The 24,768-nt window shown below is 48.3% G+C and overlaps 1 protein-coding gene across 3 annotated transcripts in view; it reads right to left on the reverse strand.

Annotated features, from left to right (window-relative positions):
• Positions 1–24,768, reverse strand: part of Prkce (protein kinase C epsilon) — a 476,126-nt gene that overhangs the window by 3,046 nt on the left and 448,312 nt on the right. For 2 of the 3 annotated variants that reach the window (XM_005324505.4, XM_021725840.3), the window contains exon 14: positions 23,485–23,631. In XM_005324505.4, the coding sequence (XP_005324562.2) occupies positions 23,485–23,631 (147 nt within the window). Of the gene's footprint in view, positions 1–18,270; positions 18,301–23,484; positions 23,632–24,768 lie in introns of those variants that run through there. The other variant, XM_021725839.2, reaches the window with a different exon arrangement.

A 24,768-nucleotide genomic window follows, 5' to 3' on the forward strand; every position in this document is an offset into this window, starting at 1 on the left:
GTGTGGGTGTGATGGAAAAGCAGGGAAGTGGGATTCCCACAGGCTGTGTGTGTGTGTGTGTGTGTGTGTGTGTGTGTGTGTGTGTGTCTGGGTAGAGTGAGCTGCAAAGCTTCCATCTCATACCCACTTGTCCCTCTACCATAAGTCTTGGGCTCCATCAAGACCTTCCTTGCTGTGGACCAAGGTAACTGCCAAAGGCCAATGTCTCGGCTTGGCACCAGAATCACGAGGCACTCACAGCTTTGTAGGTTCAAACAGCAATTCTTTATTCCAGCTTTCACACCGCCTCCACACAGGTCCAGGGGCAAAGGAGTTCTGCCATCTACCTGCACAATTCACCTACTCCACGAGGCTCTCTCCAAATCCCCTTTTAATCTCACGAGAACTCAACGGGAACAAGCAGCAGGAACACCCTAATCCCAGCAATAATCTTCAACTTCCAACTTCCCTAAAACCCATTATCTTAAACTGGCAACGCCTTAAACTCAAGGAGCCGGTTACTTCCTCAAACCTGATCAGCTCTAAACCCGGATCCGCCTTGGTCCTTGAGCAAGGTCACCTTATTAAAGCATGCATGCAATGTCCCATCGAATGTCCTCTAAGCAGCATGGGGTACGCTTGGCAAGGAAATTTCGATGCGTCATTCCTACTTGGTAATGGCCCTCAGCAGGTAACAAACTTGAATCCACCTCCCACAAAGTCTTTAGAGTTCTCTTTTCCATAGAGGCAGACCCCATAACCCTGCCAAGTCTGCTCCAGATGGTATCCTGTCTATCAGTAGTATGGGCTGGGGGCAGGATGGTCTTCTGGGAAGCCCACTTCGATCCCCATCTGTTCTCACCGTGACTTCATTTGATGTTCCTGTGTTTTGGCCACTACTACACTCAATACGTTGACCTGCCATGCTGATGCTTTTGTCTAGACTGTAAACTCCTTAAAGGAGGCACCTAGTCGTATCCAACCTTGGCTTCCCAGCAGTTCCCCTGCAATAAGTATCTATTGAATGAAGTGAGAAAACCTCCTGCTCACTTCCCAGCTCAGAAGGACCCATACCCAGTGTAGATGTCAGTTCCCAAAGGACGACTGTGTGTCCTATGGTTTGGGGATTGTATACCAATCAATCAACCCACAAATGAATTCTGCTTTTTGTTTGTTTGGGGTAAAAAAAATCAGCAAATAGAAATAATACCATTCTGTAGGGGCTTACAGTAGAGTTGAGGAGCCAGAATTCCTGCCTAGAACACATTACTTTAGTTAAAAAAGCGTCTATGGAGAAATTAGGGCTTGGGCTAAGACGCGAAGATTTAGACTACAATTGTGTTGGTAGAGATGGGAGGGAAGTACCTTGGCAGAGAGAAAGATGGGACAAAGACAAGGGGAAGGAACACAAAAGATGTATACATAGGACAGAAGGTTTGCCAAGCTGCCTGGGGCAGGGATGTTGGGAGCTAACGCTGGAGTCTGCAGAGGCCTCAGTACCAGATCCCTCCTCACTCAGTACCTAGCATAACACTGAAAAGACTGAAGGTACTTTTCCAGGCACTGATTAATGGTTACTACCTAGGATTAGCAACCTGAATGATGGAATACATTTTATGGAAAGATTAACATGATTATTTGTAGGAAAAATAATGTTCACATATGCTATGCTCTGTGGAGACGGGTAACCTAAAATCTGTTAATAAGAAGTCCATGAAGAAAAAGTGGTTTGGAGACAAAGCTGTATTTTAGACCCCACTCTTAGAGATTGGCCATGCACACGGGCAAATTAAAACCTCTAAGTCTACTGTAAAGAAATCTGGTCCACTCTGTTTTACACTGATCTTCCTCAAACCTGACATAAAACTCCTTTTCCCCCTCAGAAGTTTAACACCTCTCCTGAGAGCTGAGTTCAGCAGAACATTCTGGGAAGGGCTACCTCAGGGTTTATAGAGCATCTTCACATTCATTCATTCATTTGGTTCATGGAACAGGCAGGTATTGTGATGCTGATTTTATATCTGAGGAAAATATCTCGAACACGTGTGGTGGCTTGGCCAGTCCCTGACTATGAAAGAGCAAATCCAGGTCTTAGCATGATGCCTCCCGTAGTGTAGAAGGCCAGGAAATCTGAACCTTGGATAAATGTGAAGACATAGTAAGGGTCAAGCTCATCCAGGATACATATAAGAAGAGCTTCCGAGTGGAAATAAAGCCAGAAAAGCTTGCTCTAGGCAAACATGGTGGGCGAGCTGTGGATGGGGAAGAGATTGGATAACATGGGCCGAATGAGCTGGGCAAGGGGATTATCTTCAAATGGCCCCAGATTGAGATCAGAGTCTTGGTCTGCTTGGAGCAGGGATGAACTCATCCTTCCTATCTTTCAGCACTATCAGTCTTGCTTGGTGTCTTCTCGCTCGGGCTCAGAGCTACATAGTTCAAGTGTCAGAGATCTCGAAAGGACAGAGGAGAAACACAGAAAACTCAAGAGGTTTCCAGAAACAGGATTTGCAGCTGCAGGACATCCCCGCTGCCCCTCGAGATGGGAAAGCTCAGGAGTGGCTTAGTCACCTCTGCCAGGAGGGCTGGCCCAAGGCAGGAGGACTATCTGTTCTTCCCCAGGGAGTACTGGAGCCAGAGGAAAGGGGAGGCCTTGTGTGGAGGGGGACTTCAGAGAGAAACAACAAAGCCCATCCCCATGGTGACGCATGCTGGCTGTGGGAGGGTGGCGCCTGGGGAGAGGGTGTGGAAGGCCTCTTCTGAAGATCTCTATCAGAGGGAGGGATTAGCTAAAAGATCTGGGAGGGTAAGAGTAGGACAGGCCACTGTGTTGGCTGCAGTTAGTCCAGAGGGAGGAGTGGGAGGGGAGGTGGTAAGAAGAACACGGGAGGCACCAGGCATCACCCCAAAAGGCAACCCAGGGGCATCCGCACTGGGCTGGAGTGGAATGGGATAGGAGGCGCAGTGGTGGGGTGAAACACAGTCAGACAGGCAGGAGGAAAAGTCCAAGGGTAACATCACTCAGGATGGGCCATGAATGCCAGGTCTTTGGTATTATTCTCAGGGGCAGAAGTGCCCCTTCCCTGGAGTACCTTCTCAACCAACCACTAATGAGAGGGTAGGGTGTGTATAGAGAACCTCAGAAAGCCCACACCAGAAACTCTCTAGCGTGGCTCTCCCTATTTACTTAATTATGCTCATTGATCAGTCATTAATATCCATTAATTAATCTTAGAAGCTGGTTTTCTTTTCGGAGGTCAACAGGGCACAAGTGATGGAGCTAGATTCTAGAAGATGTCCAAATTTCACAATTTTCATTGTCTACCACCAGTGAGCCAGGCTCAGTAAATACAGCTCGGGATGTCATTCCCAGTGGACCTCTAGCTCAATGGTGGGCTAGTATGGACAGCTACGAGGCGAGGCTCCAGCTTTCTCAGGAGCCCTGGAATCATCTGTGGCATTCAAGAAAGTACGACTCTTGACAGGACTTCCACAGTCCTGGCTCACCCTTGCGCTTGCACAACTTGGCCCCATTCTATTTTTCTTGGAGATATTTTAGATGCATGTCAGTTACCCATTTCCAATTCAAATAGCCAGCATTCCCACTGTGTGCAATTCCTGGCTATTCATATTGGAGACTTGGGAATTTCCCCAAGCAGACCCTGTCACCTATTACTGGCAGCAGAGCATCCTCAAATTTGGAAAGAACTGAGATGATATCCTTTACTCAATTTTACTCACTGAATTCATCCTTTCAAATGCTGCTGCTCTTCTCACAAAGCAGATACAAAACTCCATGCCAAGGTTCCAAAGGGCAAGCTCTCAGAGACACTGTGTATCCTGATCCCTGACCATCCCCCACGCCTCCCCTAATGCCTAAATGCCAGCCTCTTATCCGGCACCTCACAGCCAAAGAGATGACACTGGACACATGGAACAACATTCTGACTTGGCAGCCCTTCCTCCTCCATGAGGATTTTCCCATAACCTCTCGGCCACACTTAGGGAAGGCTACATGGAGGAGGAGAAAGATCCCTGTCCTGGTATATTGCTGAGAGCCATTGCCAAGTAGGAATGACGCATGGCAATTTCTTTGTCAGCCTACCCAATGTTGCTTAGAGGAAGGACTCTCCATATTGGACCCAGGTCATTTGCAGTGACATTGCATGTAAGGTGACCTTGCTCAAGGACCAGGGCGGATCCAGGTTTAGGGTGTATCCTGCTGGGATTAGGGCGTATCCTGCTGCCTCAGGCACGCCTGCTCCTTGAGTTCCCGTTGAGTTCTCGCGGGATTCAGAGAGTATTGGGGATTCAGAGCCGGGTGGAGAGTGTGGATTTCCCCAGAACGTGTGTAGAGTGCCGGTGTGAGTTCGAGAATAAAGAGCTGCTGTTTGAATCTACAAGGTGTGTGGTGGCTCGTGATTTTGTGCCCAGCCAGACTGTGGCAGTATATGACACTGAAGTCATGCTCTGTGAGCCTTGGTCTTTTCATCTGTAAAAAGGGGATGGTGACAGGTGTCCTGTAGTTGCCTCAAAGACTAAATAAGAAGCCAGATGTTAGGTGATCAGACCCTGACAGAATGGATACCCCATCACTGTGAAGCCCTTCTCTGCTCTGTATCTCAGTGCCTGTGTGCTGTGAGCATAAAAGACACACCGCTTGGTCATGCTACCCAGCCAGCCCACATGACGTGCGCATCAATGAGCTCTTGAAGTTAGGGGCCCAGCTTGTATTTCTCTGTATACCTCCAGATCCTGAACTAGTGTTGCGCTGGGCCTGCCTGGATGTCCTAATGCTTTCGCTGGTGATCGGGGTTCTTCTATCGCACCACACTGCTCTGGGACAAAGACCCAGTTTCCTATACTCACCCACTCCTAAGGCCTCCCAGATCTCATCCTTGCCCACATCTCTGGATCCATCTCCCTGGCACTGCTGAACCACAGGTGCTCCCTGTCATGGGCCTCTTCCTACCTCAGGCCCTTGTACAGCCAACCCTCTGCCCAGGGCACCCTCTGCTGCACCCCAGGCCTCCTGCCCTGTGTCCACTCATGTTTCCCCCAGTGGTGTGGCTGCCCTGCCTTCAAAAAGTCCTCTTGTCCCTCTGAGAGTAGTTTGAGCCAAGCCTCCTAGAGGGCACTACCACCTCCTCTGAACTCATATCACAGCACTTCACGCACCGAAGCCCTCTTTTCAACTCATTTGTGAGCTCCCTGCAGCCAGGGACTGGCTCCAGCTCACCATTCCACCCCCGGCCTAGCCCAGGGCTTGGCATGTCCTGACAACCCAGAGATCTGCTGGAAGAAATGGCTGAATGCAACCTCTCTTGCTGCTGTTCTATCTGGAGACCGCAAAGTGACCTGGGTTCAGGACCAGTGGCTGTAGTCCTGTCCGAGGGGTTTATCATTTGGTGGAGGAGGCTGAGATCTAATTGATGAAGGGTCTGGAGAGAGACAGCCCAAACCAGCACTAAGCCCCAGGGGGCCTACAGAACAGGAGGCTTAGCCTACTTCATGGGCTCTCTCTTCCCAGTGGGTTGGGTTCCCTAATTTCTAATAAAGATAGAAACCATTTCAACCAGGGTTGGGGAAAATTCCATCAAGATGAATGCATCTAGGGACTTAGTGGGTGTGTCTCCGACCCTTGTGGGTGGTGCTGGGGGAAAACGACTTTCCTATTCCTTTTGGCATCCTTTCAGAAATCAGGTCTTGGACCGGAGAGATCTGAAGTGACCAAGGAAGGGCACATTTGGGTGTCAGCAGTGGGGGATGATGGGTAGAACATATGGAAGCATTTTCAAATTCCCTCAGATCCTCCCGAGAGAGCACATCTAAGAGGCAAAGCTCTTGTGGGTGCCTCACAAGCCAGGACTGGAGGCTCTTCCAGGATTGTGGCGTTCTGACCTCGGCACCGAGATGAGCCGGTGGCTGAAGGCTTACTTCCTGTCTGGCTGGTGAAATTCTCACAGCTCTCACACACTGGAGCCGTAACACAAGCTCTTGGAGGAGTCAGTGACTTCTGCTTCTGTTTCTCTCTGATTACCAGGAGATCAACAGATGGCTTTGTTTAAAGGGTTCAGAAAACTCCCTGATCTTACAGGGAGGAAGATTACGGCCCTGCCTTACACCTGACCACCTTGCTGGTCCCTGGTCTCTGCATCTCCTCTGCTTAGTGTGAGTGACAGCTAACGCCTAGGTAGCAGAGTGACCCCAGCCAGGGTCTGCTGCCTCAGGGGTGTGCCAGAAGTCACAATGCATGCTGCCTCTACCTTTTCCGTACATACCACCCTCCCTCTGGGTCCTTCTTAAGACTTCCTGACATTGGCATCATCCCACCTCACCCTCCTAGAAGCTCCCCCAGCTCCACTTGGACCCTGCACTGGACTTCATCTAATATCTCATGTGTGTTGTATGCCCTTTACTGCAAAGCAGGGTATACAGCAGACATTTAAAGATCATTAGCTTGAAATTATTTTCCTTCATCCATCAAATCCCTCTTAACTTTGAAATGTTGATATTCTTATCTAAGCTTCACTTTAAAAATATATTATTCTAAAAGAGAAAGCAAGAATTGAAGTCATTAGGATGCTTATGCAACATAAATTAGCTGGATCTTCATATACGTACAGATGTTCATCATAACCCACATTCTAATCCACAGAGTCTATGTGAATATGTATATACACGCATGCTGAAGTGTGAAGTTAAATGGAACAAGGATGGAGCTACTACAAAGTCCCTTGCCTGGCAAAAAGGGGGCTTGGAGCAGAATTTCAAGTTCACTTTCAAGTTAAAAATGTATTTAAACATAATCCTTCCCCCCTCCCTTTTTTTGGTGGGGGTTTGGGGGAGGAGTAATGGGGACTGAACTCAGGGGTACTCAACCATTGAACCACATCCCCAGCCTTATTTTGTATTTTATTTAGAGACAGAGTCTCACTGAGTTGCTTTGTGCCTCATTTTTGCTGACGCTGGCTTTCAACTCACAATCCTCCTGCCTCAGCCTCCTGAGCTGCTGGGATTACAGAAGTGTGCCTCCACGCCTGGACTTTCTCCCTCTTTATACTTTCTTTTGCCTAAAATTATCTATACTTTTGGATTTTTTTTTTTATAGAAAACAGGGCAAAATATACAGAGAGTTCACCTGGCACAGGCTTGCCCAAGGGGCTTTTTGTAGCACCCAACTTGCCACAATGTCTCGGTGATACCCTCTTGCTTTTTCATCCATCTTGTTCTTACCAGGTAATGACCAGAGCTGATGCTCAGTTCCTGACTCTGTGGTTTGCACAATGCCAGCTGCAGTGGCATTACCCTCTACTTGGCAAAAACCCTTCAAAAGATGCTTAATAGTATCCATGTTTTATCAGTTTGTAAGCAGCTGTGATGAAACATTTATGCCATCTTAGTTGTAATTAATCCATTTAACCCTGTTACAGGTTGCACTGTGTTTCCCCAGAACAGACAGGGAAGTCCTAACTCCAAGAACCTTAGAATGCAACCTAATTTGGAAATAGGGTTGCAGATGTCATTGAATTAAGATAAAGTCCTAAGGTGGGCTCTGACCCAGTGACTGGTGTCCTTATAAGAAGGGAACCTGGACTCTGAGACAGACACACACAGAAGGAAGATCATGTGAGGGAGAGCATCTGGTGAAGACTGGAGTTCAGTGGCCACAAGACAAGGAATGTCCGGGGCTACCAGAAGCTGGGAGGGGCAAGGGGGATCCTTCCCCTGCAAGTTTCAGAGGGAGCATGGTCTTGCCAATACCTCGATCTCAGACTTTCTGCCTCCAGAACTGTGATACAATACATTTCTGTTGTTTTAAGCCACCAAAGTTTGTAGTTCTTGGTTACTGGAGACTTAGGAAACTAATAGAACCCCATCTTATTTTTTCTGGAATTGACTTTTAGAATCCAGATGTAATCCTGTACACTAAGCCTTGATTTCTTTGGGATATATTTCTAGCTTGTTACAATCACCATAAATTGTCATTCTGTAACTTATTCTGAATCACAGTTGATTTACCAGGAAGGAAGCAAGACAAATACATCTATCTGACCTCCCTGAAGTCGTTACCATGGTCCTGTGGAGTCCACTGAGAATCAACCGGCCATGGTAATGGTTTTCATTTTGTTCATGAAGATGATATCAGGGACTCTTCCCATTGTTTGGATGCAATAAAGATACAAATGTCTATAGCAGTTCTCTGCAAGTTGTCAAGTTAATTACTTCAAGTGACTGCCATTTTTCCTACATATCCACAAACTAATTCTCATAAAAACCTCTAGATACTTGCTTTACTAACATCCATGTCAAAGTATCCCAAATCCATATTTTCCTTATTTTTTTTTAATGCTGGAAGACCATTTTCTTGTCTCCTAACACTTGGTTTCACTGCTCTATTCCATCATATTCAAATTACCAAGTACTGTAGCAGGCATAGCAGATCCTCCAATAACCTGAGCCTAGAGTAGCACCCTACATTTGCCCGAGGGACCTTTAAATAATGATGATGTTGGCCCATCCCTAGAGAGTCTATGTAATTAACTGCTTTGGGATCTGGTCTGGGTTTGGGCTATTAGGGTTCCCCAGTGAGTTTTAGTAAATGTAATTAATTAATTCATCTCTCTTGGGCTTCAGTTTTCTTTTAGTGTTTTTTTTTTTGCCCTGCTCTTTGTACTGAAGACATTTCTCTTGGGGGCGGATATTAGAGGCAAAAAGCAGCAGCCATGCTCTGGGTCATGGTTTAATACAGTGGTTCTTGATTCTGGCTGGGCATCAAAAACAATCAGAGCTTACAGACACCCAGATACCCTGAACTGGAATCTCCAGGGGGTGGGGCCCAGGCCTCTGCATTTTTTGAAAGCTCTGTAATTCTGATGTGTATCCTGGTCTATGTAGAGGAGGAGTGGATTTCTCTCTTCTTTTTCTTATCAGCTTCAAAAGGCCTTTTTGATGTCGAAAAGCCTGGTTAGGAGCCTAAAGTGTTCTGGATTTAGCCTCCTTTCAAGTTCACACTGTACACTGGCACTCCTTCTTAGTTTCATCCCTTCTTTCCTTATTTTATGTTGGTCTTTATAAAATTAGGACGTTGAGAGCTCACTGGGAATTCACAATTTCTTTAAGTGCCCCCCTCCGGAAGGTAGTACAGCTAGTGGTTTAACCTACATACTGGCAGTGCCACCACCTAGATTCTCTCCTGATTCTTCAGTTACTAATCTCTCTGGCCGTGGGCAGAGTATGTAGTTTTTCTGGGGATATTAGTAGTCCTCCTCATACATTTGTTAAAAGGATTAAATGAAACCCTATATTCAAGTGGTAAGAACGGTATATAACACAGAGTAAATGTAAATTAGTAGCATTCCTTGTTGCTCAGCATAGGTCACAACTATAGAGAACAAACAGCATTGTCTTTGGCTGATCCCCAGAAGAAGTTTCCATTTGGTCTTAGTTCATAAGATAATCTTCGTCTCACCAAGACAACATGTGTGCTTTCATCTCCGATATCCTTTAAATCTAAAACTAACCAGTCTTAGCTTTTACTCAAAGCAAAGAGCCAATGTGTGACCATCCAAAAGCACATTTCTTTCTTGCCTTTGTTTTATCTTTCTTTTTTCATTCAGATAACATTCATAGTATCTACTTTGTACCCTCTGGTATCCTAATGGGGCATCTTTTTTATTTATTTTTTTGTCATTTGTAAGTTTTATCTATTAAAATATCAATCATAAATTATTTTCATTCCACTTAGTTTAGAACATATTAATATAAGTTGTTCCTAATACATTTCCTCTATTTCTTGGGATTGGTATTTTTGATACCTTATTTAACAGAAAGATACTTTCTAATAGATGAAATTGAGAGGTATTATAGAAGATTCATGGAAACCATGAATAAAGCAACAGAGGTAAATCTCTATTATCACCATGATTTTTTGAGTAATGAGAAGCACACAAAAGTCACTGCAGGGGTGGGGATGTGGTTCATGCTTAGCATGCCCAACACCCTGGATTCAATCCCCAGAAGCACATGTACACATACAAAAAAGTGACTGCAAATAAATGCAATAAATTGATAATCAATATCACCATCAAATTCCAGTGTACCTTGTATATCTCCCTAGAGTCTGCTTGTTTGTTTATATATATGCACCCAAATGCTCAAAATTGACCAATAATGAAACATTTTTGAGATGCTATACCAGGTCTACTGGTAACAGGATACAGGATAGTACCATAAGTTTACCAAACAAATAATCAGTGCCCCGTCAATTTCAATATAGCAAATCAGAAAAAGAAGTCATGAGCATTTAGCTACAGGACAGCTTAGTCACTTCTGATGCCAAGACTTAGGGTCCTGACAGGTATCTCACAGTTCAGGGCAAAGCTAAGAAACATCGTGTTGGTTAAAAGGTAGCAGAGTATCATCACTTCAGATGCTTTTACTTATTTCTGGAATATTTGTTCATGCCGTGTTGTTCTTTGTTTCTCTATAAACAAACAAAAATGGATCTCATTATTAGCCATTAGTCTATGGTGGGCCATCTTTAAACTCTCTGGAATAAGAAGAAAAGAAAGGTAAGAAAAACAAAAAGGAATACTGGAAGACAGAGTTACTTTTGAGTGCTGCTGGCTACAACACTGTCTTCCGTTGGGTGTGTGAGTGTCTGGTGTGACACAGGGTCACACAGTGCTGGGCAGTTGGGAGGAGCTGTGAAAACAATAAGTCGCGAAATGCATGCCCCACCAGGTGACACTGCCTGTCATTGACACATATGCCACTGGCTCTTGGATCTTTTGTGCCTTTTCTTGTTAAGTCTCCTGATTTTCAAATGTTGCCAACTCAGTTCTTCAAAAATCGTTCTATCTGCATAGGCCACACAAGCCTCTAGAATGTGACATTTGTTTTTATAAAGTTACTTCTACCTTTTAGGGAGGAAGAAAATGAAGATCCATTTGTTTCTTAAGCATAATTGATTGGCTTCAAGGAAGTTAAAAATGAGAAGCCACTCAGCTCCTGGCCATTCCCTGGTCCAAAGAAGAGGGTTGTGGTGACTGATATGCAGAGGGGGCCACAGAAACCTCAGACAGGAGCTTCACATGTGCTTCCTACAGCCTGGCTGGTTCCTCTCTAAAACACTCCGGAGGGAAAGTGGCTTCACTTCTCTGGGGGCCAAACTGCACACCCGAGTCTAGTTTTCTAAATGGACCAAATTCCTGCAGACCACCAGGCATTCTGAACAACTATGACTCAATTCTGTCAGGTCAACTGCTGGCTGGAATTTGACCATTTCCCCCTCTCTTCCTCTCCTGGTATTGTTTGTTAAACTATAAATAAATAAGTATGTGTCTATGTATATTCACACATTCCATTTAGAATTACCTTGGAAAAAGAAAGAACCAACCCGATTTCCAATTATTAGCCAACACCTACTCTCTCCCTTATGCCCTGTAGAGATTACGAGGATCAGAGGACTTTGGCCAGCTGTGCAATTTGTCCATGAATTAGCTGGGCTCCACAGACACCACCCTCAGGGACCTCTTCTCTGCGGGAAGGCAGGTTGCCACTAAACATCAAATACTTGTTTGAAGCTTTTTAAACAAAACTGCAGAACAACTCCCTGAAGAGTTGGCTGGGAGACTGTGCTGCCTATAAAAGAAGGTTGTGGACAGGGGTGGGGTGGGGGTGGAAGGGGGGTGGGTGGGGGGTTGCGGGGGAGCTGGGGACACAACACACAGCTCCCTGGTGACTCCTGTGTTCACAGAAGTCGGCACAGGCACCTCACCTGTCATAGATCAAGTGAGGAGCTTTCCAAGGTGATTTCCAAAGCAGCCTCTACCATTACGATCTATGGCTCAAACATTTTAAGCAAAAGTGAACAAATTAAGGCAAGTCTTCTTAAGCTGGGCTCGGCCACCCCTCACCCGCACCCTGACCCAAGCAAGGTTTGGTAAATTTTTCTGTGAAAGGCCAGATAGTAAATATTTTGGGCTCTGTGAGCCATCTGGTCTCTGTCACAATCACTTAACTCTGCCCTTGTGTCCCAAAAGCAACATGGACAATATGTACGTGAAGAGCCCTGGCTGGATCCCTTTATGGACGCTGACATTAGAAATTCATATTTCATGTGTCATAAAACCTTCTTCTGTGGACATTAAAATGAATGGTAGGCTGCACAAACACAAGTAGTGGCTGAATTTGGCTGCAGTGTGCCACCCCCTGCCCTAGAAGAGGGTCTTTGGGGGCTTCCATGTGCATGGTACAATACAGTAGAGCCGTGTTGTATATGTGAACACACTTGCGTGTTCCTGGTGAGAGTTTATCAGATTCTGGAATGAGGTGGTGACCCCACAGCTAAGTTAAGAACCACTGATTTAAACATCTCCCCCTATAAAAAGCCTGACTTGCTTTGATACAACTCTCCAAGGAATCCACATAGAGGAGGAAGCCCTGAGAAGCTTTTCCAGGACTTGAAAAGTCCTCTTTTGCTTAAGGGCCCTTAGATAACAGAGGTCCCCAGCACGGTATCCCCTCTGGCCTTGGTAATTAGATGGTATCCTGGGGGAAGGCTCCAATGTCTAGGATGAAAATGTCTAGAGAAAGTCCCCAGATGCAGATGTGTATCTCAGGCTCTTCCCAGAGGGATCTTTCAAGAGCCAGAGAAGCCAACTGTCTGAAGGCATTAGCTCCAGGCTCATCTTTTCCCCATTCTTCCTAGGGAATGAGGCCTTTTGGTCAGTTCCAAAGGGAAGGATGTATCCCTGCTGCCTCTAACCTTCTTGACCCACCACTATCCCAGGCTTGCCCAGGTCCACACACAGGCACACTTTGACTTGGATCACTTGACTCTAAAATTTGGTAATAAAAGATAAAGGCGTAAATTCCAGCTAAAAGTCATTTGGGGTCACACAATGATGGATGAGTCCACATTGAGCATATAAGGCACACTGGGGCTACTCAGTCTGGAATTCATAAATGGCCTAGAGGGATCTCTAAGTGCCCTCTGAGTCTTGGCTCCCAGTTGAGGCAAGTTGCACCTGGGGATGAGGCAGGCATGTGGCAGTTTGTCACCAGCAGTACCATGCCCAGCCCAGCCCACTCCAACCTTGCATGCTCCCTTCTAGTTGGATGGGCCCTTCATTCTCTGGGCCCAGTAGAGAGCACCATGGTTTCCCTCTGCAGTTGAGCCCACTGCACTTCCAAGGACAGAAGTGAGAGCAGGGTAGGGTTCATTCCCTCTCCAGTGCTGCACATGAGCTCTGAGACTTGCTACAGAAAACAAGAGTTTGGTGCTAACTTGTGGGAAAGGAGATGCCCTGTCCTGGGGAAACATCCCCAAAGAGGGCTGGACCTTCCTCCCTGTCCCACACTTCTCTTTCCTGGTACTTAACGAAACTGAGGCCAAATGATGGCCCAGCCAGGAACGGGCTTCTCTTCCAGACTGGAGAAGATGTAGGTGTCTGCCTCAGTTTCCACCCAGCACCATGCCTAGGACAGCCTCAGTCACTTTATGTGGGACAAACAGTAAAGCTCGAAGCTGAGGACCTGGCCAGGTGTTGGCACTGCCCTTATGTGGCCTGATTCACGTAAACTGCTCCTGCCCCAAGGGGAGGTGAGTGCTGCCATGTCCTTTTTTGCAGATGAGAACCAGGTGGGAGGTAGTAAACGGCCCGCTCACCGCGCAGGGTGCAGGTCGGCCAGCAAGAGGTGAAGTCAGGGCTTGACCTCAGCTATTCTCACCTAGAGGCTGTCTCCAGCGTGTGCCATCCTGCCTCCCATCATGCACTGTGGGGAGGCATCAAGACAGCCACCTGCACCCAGGCCCAAAACACCGGACCTAGCACAAGTTATCAGCTCTAGGCTTTCTGCCTGTAGTGCTCCTGTGTTAAAAACAAACAATTGCATCCTGCCCATATCCCTCCCAGTGCATGAAGCCATCACCCCCACTAAGCCTTTCCATCAGGGGTACAGTGGAGCACAGGCCTTAGACATGTCACATTATGACCAATGGTAAGAAATATAATTTACAGATGACCTAGTGCATCTCACCTTAAAGTAAGTGGCACCTTGTGCCACCACTCCAAGAACAGATCCAGCAGACTATATTTTTACTAGTTGTGATGTAGTCTGTATTCTACTTTAATATTATCTCTTCTTTTCTACTTTAGTTACCTTTTTTTCCTATTTTATTTTACCTTATCATATCCTTCATTAATTTTTTTTTCCACCCGAGTCACTAAACTGCTTTGACAACCCACTGTTGGGGGGAACCTCAAGTAGGGGGTTCAGGGACTGAACATGATGCAGAAAATGCTGTGTGGACACCAAGGAATAAAGAGCCTTGGGAGCAGCCAGCACCCTGCCTGCTGTGGCTTGCCCTGGGCCTGAGTTTGCTGGGCCCAGCTCTGCAGCGAGCTGGCCCCACACAGCCGGACGTGCAGCGGCAGGATCCCAGGCTGGTGAAGCTTCAGGAGGCTGTGTCTCCAGCAGAAGGAAGGGGCCGGCCAAGTGGGCCTCTCTCTGCTCTAACCAGGGAGCTCTTTCATTTATCTACTCTTCAAAGTAGTGCCACTGTTAACAGCTGTGGGGGTTTAGTTATTCCAGGGGTATTTTTAATCCCCGAGAGAAACTTTCTAGTCTGTTCCTGGCAAAGGCCATGCGCCTCCACTCACCAATCTCTTCCTCACCTTATATTTATGAAAATGTTCTAGATAGCAATCAGCTTTCTGGGCCTAGAATTTATGACTGTGCTTCCTGCTGGCTTTGAAATAGGAACTCGAATATGTTCCTCTCAAGTCAAGATGAGGTCACCCACCTTCTCTCACCATTCAACAATGATTTCAGGTTTCCTAATGCATGATTTAATCACCCCAAATTCCCAGACATAGACTGGAATCCATTTTGGGTCATTGAAGGTGAGAAGAGAATTTACAGAGGGATCTGGGAGAGAAATCATCTCAGGACAAACATTGTAGATCTACAGAAATCATTCATTTATCCACAAATGTAAATTTAATACCCGCTGAGTGCCCGGAAGTACTCCAAGTGCTGGGGATGCACCTGCAGACGACGCAGGTGGAACTCCCTCCCTTGATTAGTTAACCACACAGTGCTAATGTTGACCTTGGGTGATGGGCACATTCATTAGATGTTTTCTCTACTTTAGCATATGACGGAAATTTTCTGTCATAGAAACTTAAAAATACTAACCAGGCAAGATCCAGAAAGGAGGAGCCCGAAAAACAGGGAGGAAGGGTAGATCAGAGTACAGCCAGATTTCACTTTTTAATTTTTAAAATTTTTGGGGGGGTTGGTATTGGGAATGTAACCTATGGGCATTTTACCATTGTCCCATATCCACAACCAGTTCCATTATATTCTGAGACAGGGCCTCACTAAGTTGCCCAGGGATGCCTTGAACTTGTGGTCCTTCTGCCTCAACCTCCTGAGTAGCTGGAATGACAAGTGTATGCCACTGCACTTGGCTCCTTCTCACTTTGAAGAGACTGAGGTTGATGTTGAACCCTAATGAGCCGTCACAAACTTGAAGTCTACTTGTCAAATCCCAGAATTCTAGAGTAACACTTGAATGTGAAGTTCAGGCCAAATCCACTTTGATTACCAACCCCCCTCCCTAGCATAAACATTAGGAAGTAAACAGGGTCCTAGTCCCCTGAAGGCAATACTGATTTTCACAGAACTTCCTTCTGTCATGGCAGATGGGACCCTGGAGATGCAAGGTCCCCGCCCTGGAGGAACGGGAACCCTGTCCATGTGCACAATGTCCTTGGGCACCTGTACTCTTCAAGAGCAAATGTGGGCAGGAGGGCTGGAGGACGGAGACCTCTGGGGGAAGGTTTCTTTCTGCTCTGACTCCAGTGCACACAGCCAGCCTTTGAGCACTGTCCCTGCACCCCTGGCTGCCAGAGCACCCTTTACCCTTCTTTGCAGAGACAGGCAGGAGGGCAGTGCTCCTCCAGCAATGAGGCCTCACCTGAAGGAGATCTGTGAGACTAACAGTGGTAAGTGACCGGCCTTCTGGGACCCCAGAGGTCCTGGCTGCCAATCTGTCTGGCAAGGCCTTCCTCTTCACGCCATCTCTTGCCCTCTCTTTCCCAGTCTTGAGACACAAAACTCTACACTCCTCTCCCGAGCACGCAACCCTGTTAGTAAAAACCAGAATTTTCCCTTCTTGCTTGTTTATTCCCTAAGCCTTTCCCACGAGAGCTTCTCCACCCCGCCCCCCAAAACTTCTCAACCCTTAGGGTGATGGATTCTTTTCCTGCTTTTGCCAGTCTTCCCCTATAGGGCTTCAGAGAAAACCCCAAGTACAAACTCAATAGACCCCTATTGTGTAGAAGTGGTCCAAAGCCTGCTTCCCCTGGTTGCTTCTCTCTTTATAGACCTCCCCAACTTTCTCTGCCCAGATCCAGGAAGCCAGCCCAATTTCTGCTGCTTCTCTCTCCTTTCATCAGGCAGGGCCTAGCAAATCCCCCCACACTTTCAGGTAGGCCGTGTGTGTGTGTGTGTGTGTGTGTGTGTGTGTGTGTGTGTGACTTCAAGTTCCAGTGGGGCAGAGAGGAGGTTAAGTTCAATGCACACTCCTTTGATGAACCCATGAAGGCATATCTCAACCTCTTAGCCACTAAGTCATAATGGAAAACCCAAGAGCAGGAAGAAATGCCCAGCCAAGCCCAAGCCACCCGGCCAGGATTCTGACTCTACCCTGGATTACTGGTCAGCCCCTGATCCCAGGTCCCAGAAATACACCTGCATTCTGAATTTGCAGATGGTGAAATCTCTTGGTGTGGAGTCCAAGACGCTATATGGAGGTTGTTACGCTCAGGGAAGTTTGGGAACCTGATGCACCGGGATGGCATGTCTTCAGTGACTACCACCCTGGCAGGGTTGGAGTCCCAGAGCCACACAGCTGTTTCCAGCAAGAACATTACTGAGATGAAGGCAGGAGAGTAAAGGCGGTGAACAAGTTCACAGAATAACAGGGGTGACTTCTATTGTTGGGAAACTTGGGGCTCTATCCCAAGGGGCATAAGAGCTGGGGAATCCCCGCATCTGGGGTGAGTCCTCCTCTTGCTAGGTGCTCTCCCAGCTCAGAGTGGGGGCTATGTAACCATGAAGCCTCAGTAGGCTCTCCACAGATGCCTGATGGGATCCTTCCCAGTCTCCAGATGCCTTTCAGGCCTGTAATGGCTGCTGCTCTGACGGGTCGTGCCACCCTTCCATCTGAATGCCTGGCCTCTCGACCCCCTGGAGCAGGAGTGTCCTCTAGGTCAGCCTCCCTCAGCGTTAGCCTCCTGTTGTCTTCTCACCATCCAAGGGCTTGCCGTATGTCAGACACTGTGCTCCTCATTCCAAGATCCCAGAGGCCACACTGCACTGTCACCTGGTTGCATCTGAGTGCAGAGCCCAGCCTCCGTACATCACCATCTCCTGCAACCCTTAACTCCTGGTTCTTGGAGTCTTGGGATGAGAGGGAGAGCGCTTCAACAAGCTGGAGTCGGGTTGGGGAATGGACACAGGGAAACTAAAAAATGTCCCCAGAAGCTATAGTGCACAGAGCATCTTAGATTTGTTACTCATCCTGTTTATATTCTATGAGGAAAATCTTCACATCCCATTTCACAGATAAGGAGGCCAGAGGTCCAGGGCTGAGGTGAATTCTCAGGGTCACATGGCTGTCCTGTGAGAGCAATCTTATTTTAATGCAGTCTCCCTGAGGTCAAAGCCAGTCCCCTGTCCTCTGTACAATGCCACCATCTGAGCCAACTGCCAAAACCAGGTTTCTGGAACTCTCCCATGCCCTCCAGCCCTGGGAGGGAGCTTAAAGCCTCTAGGAGGCTAAGGGCAATCACTATGGCGGCACAGACATAGTCCAGGGGCATGTCCTTGGTGAAGGGCTGCAGAACTTGGCTGAGTCCTGTTCCTGCTCCTCTATGATGCAGAATGAAGATGGTGTCTAATGGTCCTCTGGCCTCTGGTGTCATGGTTCCTGGGCAGGTGGGCTGGCTTTAGGGGAAGGGGCTGCCCACTCAGCAGGGCTCCTCGTTGGGCTGCTAACTAGGTGAGGGTATGAGGGTCTTAAGCCCACTTCCCAGGTTTTCTCTTAGCACAGCCCAGTCATGCAGGAGCATGCAGGAGGGGCCTCCCTCGGGGGTCCTGCCATGCAGCGTGGATGGCTGGATGGAGACGGATCATGAGGTTGAAAGGGGCCTCTGTGTAACCAGGCCTGCGGGCTCACCTACCTGGAGAGACTCCCCACTCTGGAGGCCTTACCTTAAAGAGGGACATTCACACTGAAGCAAACTTGAAAAGAGAGAACACGTACACAAAGAGAAGTTTACTCGGCCGGCATTTCCCTCATTGCCTCTGGTGTTCACTGAGGATAGCTGGGTTTTGGGGGTGGCAGATCTCTCCCTTCTAGACCGGCTTCCCCCCATTCCAGCACTGAAACCCTGGTAGCATGATCTCAGAGCCTAACCCTTTAGGGGACAAGGAATGGGTATATAAGAAGGAATCCAGGAGCAAGGAGAATCTCCCCAAGCTCGGCAAGATCAGGTGGTGTCCTTCAACCACACCAGACACATCACTCTGCCCTCCAGAAGCACAAGAGTTAACTGTGTCACTTTCAGTAGTGATTAGATAACGCCACCATCTTGGAAGGAAATCCCCACAGGACAGACCAGAGGCTTCCGTGCTTGGATGTTTTCTTTGGTACCAAAGGCTTTCTTATTACCCCACCCACCAACTATTGGGTACCTGCTATCAAACATCTTCCTCTAAAAAACATCAAACACCGTCTCTCTAAAAAAAAAAAAAACCACCCCCAGAAAAATGATTGGAGTCCATGTTGGCACAAAGTTTTGTTTAGGTGTTGATAGTATGTTGTTTGTGCAAAACCAGTTCAGAGTGTGGGTGGAGAGGAGGAATATAAAGGGGAACTTAGAGGAGGGAAGATACACAAGACTGCTGGAATCACGATGAGAGCAAAATCTCCATGTTGAAGCGGAGGCCTCTGAAAGGTGTCCTGGGTGGGATTTAGTACAGACGGGTGACAACCTGAAGCCAGGAAACCCACTCACACTCAGGACAACTGGTGAATCAGGGCAGGGGTTACTCAAGGAGGTTTAGGCGCCAAGGGAGCAGAAACTCTGCCTCAGCAAACATCTCAGGAAGGTAAAAGCCTACAGGGGACAGCCACCAGTGGAGGTATGTGATGAAAACCGACCAGAGGCCAAATTCCAGCCTGGAATCTGGACAATCTCCTTGGTGATATCTGCAGAGGGGTGAGGCTTCCTGTAGAGGGGCTGGCAGTCAGGCGTGGGAGTGGTCCTTGTGACGCAGTCTCAGCCCCTGTGGGCATGAGCCAGGGCCCCAGCCTCCAGCTGAGCCAGCCTGGGCAGAGGGTAGGTTCCCTGTGCCTGTTAGGTCCTGCTGAAGTGATCCCTCTATGGGGGTGGGAGTGGGGAGGGTCAGGAGCTCTGGATAAACGTGCCTCTGTCTCTTGACTCTTCTTAACTGCTAGACTGGATGATGGGACCATTCCTAGCCTTACTTCCAGCACCTGACAAACCAACTGAGGAAACCAGTTCCTTCCTAAACCCCCTACCCGCTGTGACTCAGGAACCACACAGCCAACTGGAGTGGGGCAGTGGCTACTAAACAGGTTTCTGGGGGACTGTGGCATTCTGGTGTGAGCTCACAGCTTGGGAGCGATGGAGCTATCTGCAGACAGAGAAAACCGGAGCTCCCCCACATGCCCCAGGTGTCCAGTGTTAGCAGATGGGAGGTGCTGGGCACCTGCTTTCCTCGCCTGTTTAAAACGTGCCCAGTGTCCTTGCATCACTGCCAACTGCGAGGCTGGTGATGTTTGCTCATAGCCTTGATCTTTCCCTTCTCGTGGCAGCTTTTGTTTGATTTGAACCCTGCCTCTGAGATCTAGGATCCAAGAACCTCACATTGACCCTGGCTGCCAATAGTCCCTCCAATCTGGCTGCTTCTTCCCAATGCTGCGTTCTGCATGCGCCTTTCCTTGTCTCCTCTGTCAAGGTTCTTTCTTCTCCAGCTCTCTTAAGCAGGCACCTATTGGGACCTCACATTATAGGACACCTCAAGCCCAATGAAAGTCAGCCTTGTGATGGAACCTTCAAGCCATTAGTAATAAAAGACTTCTGCAGGGCCATGCCTCAATTTCCCATGTCTCAATCTCCCCAGTGACCTCGGTGGGTGACCATCCTATGCTGAGCACAGAGTTGTCCTCACTGCTGCTATCTGGGCAGGGAGCACACTTACATCCCTGGGGTCCCCTGAGTTGGTTAGAGGGGACAAGGGCCCATGAAAACCTGGTGTGAGTTTTCACACTGGTCCTGTGAGATTTTCTGAGATGAGAGATACAGTATACCTATCACTGCAGTGGCTTTTTTTTTTTAACTTAACATTTGTTTCTGCTAGACTGAAGCCCACAGATGGCGCATGCTGGTGCTGTTTCCACATTTCAGGAAAGTTTTCAACCAAGGCACCGAGTGGGGACACCTTCCTGAGGCTAACTAGATGCAAACTAGTTATTCTTTTCTTTGCCAATTTCTATATTTCTTGTGCGAGAAATCTCAGGCCCCAAGGATGTGAATGGGATCAGATATTTAAATCGAAGTCTTTAAAGACCTCAGTAGGGTGCTCTGTAAGAACTGACGTGATTCAAAGTGTGGCCAGAAACACCACTTGCACAACGTTGCACACTTCCTCCAGGACGTTCTAAACTTTTCCTCCCAACTGAACTTGAACCAGCCTGCTAAAGCCTTTCCCTGGCCCCAGCCCAGCATCAAGGATAACTGTGGAGGTTTGGGGGACAGAGCAACAGGATGCATACGAGACGGTTTCCATGGCGACGATGAGGAAGTCTTCAGGAAACTGATCAAGACACATTGTTGGGAGCTTTTGGATGTACCACATCCTATCTCTTGGTCAACCTCTCAGGGGGTGGGGAAGCCACCAGAAGCCCACCTGAGCACTCCAGCAAAGGAAGTGTGCAGAGCCCTGCTCTCCAGTCCCAGGCATGGGTTCTCATGATGCCCAAGGAAGGGAAGCCCTGGTCCTTGTGCTCCAGAGGCCCAGGGGAGGTGGAATCCCATCTAACCCCTTTACACTGCTGTTTCTGGGAGGTTTCTCATACCTTTGCCCAGAGGAGCACTTTCACACCTGAAGGACTCCCTGCCTGTCTGAGCCAAGGTGAAGCTTACACACTATTGGAGGAAGTCACATGCCAGCCTTTTCTGTCCCTTCCTCCCTTCTCTTCCTCTTTCCTCTGCGTGGGTTCTGCACGGCCCTTGGGCCCACAGTCTCCTTGCACCTGTTTCTCAGGTCCCTCCCCTCATTCTTCCCAGGCTCCAAGGAGGATGGGCACTGATCAAAGTGTGACGCCTCTTAGAAGCTCTGCAGCTTCAATGGGCACCTAGTCTCAGTGTAAAGGCCGGAAGCTGGTGAGGAACTGCTGGGACCAGGGCCCTGGAGCCTTGAGCCTCTCAGAACTGCGGAAATCCCAGGGCAGGTGCCTCCACTGGAGTTGAGTGAAAACTAGGTCAGGCCTGTGGCAATCAAGGTCCTGATACCTATTATACCCCAGGGAGAGACTCAGCTCCAGGAATCCATAGGTTGAAACGCCTTATAAAGCTCTTCCCTCTTTCCTCCCTTCCAGGTCTCTCTACAGACTCTCTGGCTTCCTCTGGCCACACCAGCTCACTCCCCTGCTTACCTCCACCCTATGCCACGGGAGGGGCCGCTCCATCCCTGTCTGGCCCACCTGGGGTGGGGTGCTCCTCAAACCTAGTTGAAAGTGGTTTTGCTGGCCTAGAGTCTCCATGTAAGTTCGTGCCATTTTGTAGATTGGCACTGACATCTGATCAGCCATGATCTCATTCTGGTTTTCTGTTCATTGGGCCTGGGCTCTCCTTAGCTCCACTTCTCATTTTCCTTTGGATTGAATTAAAATTCACCCTTAGATCTCAAGCTTTAATTTTTCCTTTTTCTCAGCAAGATCTTTGGTGACCTACTTCTTCCATTTGGTCAGAGGCCCAATTAATCTTGTCCTTCAGGACCACTTTGTGAGGCCCCTATCCCCAGCCCTCAGGCAGGCTAGTGCCTGCAGTGAGTCCCGTGGTAGCAGGGGAGCAGTCAGCTGAAGGGGATGGAGCCCTAAACCTTCCTTGTCTCCCAAACCCTCAGCACAGGCCTCGTGCTGGGGGCCCAGAGCTATAGTGAACTGGGCCAGAGTGGAGGAGATGTTAGCAAAGAACCTAAGTCTAGCCTGTCTCAAACTGTGTGCTCCCCTAAAAACATGCAAACCCATGAGGGACAGAGACAGGACAGAGGGTCCAGGCTTGGTTCACCCACCTCACTCTAGTCTGACTGAGGCTAGGACCACACCCATCAGTTCAAGGGACCCATGGAACATTTCTCAGAATTGCAGCACTACCAATAATGGTGCCCCAGGAGCCCTATCAGGTGGAGTGGAATCCTCTGCAGATCCTCCAAATCCCTGAGGGTCTTTTCTGTACTTGGAAGTGGGAAGGGAGGGCTCTTCCGATAGGATGCAGTGGCTGAGGGCCCACTGGGTGACCTTAGGTCTTCCCTGTCTGGGACCCCAGTCCCTAGCTCTAGCCTTCTGCCATCCCAATTCTCAATCTGAAGGATTTATTTCCTTAGTGGGCTACAAAACAACAGAATTAAGATCACACACACATGCGCACACACACACACACACACACCTGCACACGTGCACACACACTCAGTCTCCGCCTTTCTCCTTCCTCTCAGGAGCACGCAGGGCCTCACTCCACTTCAGCAGAAGGCCACAGTCAAGACATGGCATTTGTTTTCCAAGGCAAGCCCACGCTGCACGTCTCCTCCTCGTTCCAACCTCTGAGCTGCAAGACCCTTCACTACCCACCATGGTGACCGCCAAAGCAGCAGGCCTAAGGCTCTGGGGCTGTGGGTGACAGAAGGCAGAGGGAGGAGAGCGCAGCCGAGAAGGGGCTGTGGGACGGGGCCTATGGCAACAGCCCTCCACAGGGGAGACTCCCGGCAGGTCCCAGCGCACACTGGGTGCTAGTGGCACATAGTGACTGTGACCAGCATTTAAATAAACTAACTTAAAAAACAACCCCATCTATCTATAGAGAAACCTTGTATCTCTACCGATCACGGGAAACCAGCATCATTTGTGATTTTTTTAAAATCAAAATAAATAAATAAACCTCAACTGGAATAACAAGTGTTCTCCTGGGGCCAACGTCTTGGTTACTGTGCGGCTTACGGATTCTCGGCCATCAGTGCTGAGGGCCCAAGAGACTCTCTTAGTGGGTCTCTGGGCGGCCTCCTGCCCGAGTCGCTCAGGCCGTGAAACGTGCCCCACAACACCCTTTGGGGGCACGCGCCACCTGTGCACCAGTGCGGGGCCCCACCCACGGGGAAGAGGGTGCTCGTGACTCCACTTACAATTCTCGGTTTGAAGGGCGGCTTGATCTTCTTCTGCTCCAGGAGCACCCAGTCGATCTCCTTGAAGAAGGGGTGCTGCTTGATGGCGTCTTCACCGTTCTGCGCAGCCACACAGCCCAGGCGCTTGTGGGGGTTCTTGGTCATGAACTGCGGAGAGGGGGACACAACACAGAATCACCCACAGAGCCTCGGCGGACACAGGTTGCAGGCAAGAGCCGGAAGTCGGCCCAGGTGGCATCCTGCATACCACCTCCCAGGACGGTGTTTTTAACCTTGGGTTTGAGGGGCTTCCTTTCTCCGACATTCTGAGCGTGCACATGGACGTCGTGTGTGTCTAGTCGCCGTTCTAAAGGCAGCGTTTATGTTAATTCATTCCATCCTCACACAGTCCCATGACATACTATTATTATCTCTACTTTATAAAAGAGGTTCTTGAGGCACGGAATCATTAACTGGGTCAAGGTCACATAGCTAGCAAGCGGAGATGAGGATCTCAGGTTCTTGCTCACTCTCAGATACCCCCTCAGATTCAAGTCTTCCCATCAAGGTGACTAAGCGAGAGAGCAATTCCTTTTTGAGTTTAAGGAAAGAAAGAAGTCCAGGTATGCATGTGCACGCAAAATCATACCTCCTTTCCTTTTCCTTTTCCAGATCTGGCCCCTTCCCACTTTTTAAATATCTGAATTTCCAATCTACACAAAGTGTCAATGTAGGTTCAAGAGATAACAAAACAAGAAAACAAAAGGCTACTGCTTTTCAGTGCTTACATGTGAAACCATACTGATGTGCTTCATCCTTTCTGGGTGGTGTCCTGTGACCCACACACCAGGGGAATTCGTTTCTAGTAATTGAGTCAGTGGTGGTAAGCATTACTTTAATTGAGCAGCTATATACCAGCAAAACCTCCCCAAATGCTCATAAATGGACATATTTCTGATAGCCACTTAAAATTAAGGGGTGTGTGTGTGTGTGTGTGTCTGCACCTTAGAGACAAAGTGCTTCATTTCACAGGGTCAAGGTCAAGTGCCTGCACCTGAACAAAATAACTTGAGAGACAAACTGTGATCCAAAGAAAGAAATCTATAGTGGTTGAACTTTGGGATTCATCAGTAGGGAAGATTCTCTTGGGCAGGAAGTGCCTCCTACCATCTTCTCCCCTGGTGCCTTTGAAACCAAAGCACATGAGCGGAGGCTGAATCAGCTGGACGGGCAGAGCACGCAGATGGCAGGGGAGGAGTGCAGGGGAATGGTCCCCGTGAGTGTCATCCTTCTAATATACAAGTT

The sequence above is a fragment of the Ictidomys tridecemlineatus genome, chromosome 12 (assembly GCF_052094955.1).
Source record: "Ictidomys tridecemlineatus isolate mIctTri1 chromosome 12, mIctTri1.hap1, whole genome shotgun sequence".
NCBI lineage: Eukaryota > Metazoa > Chordata > Mammalia > Rodentia > Sciuridae > Ictidomys > Ictidomys tridecemlineatus.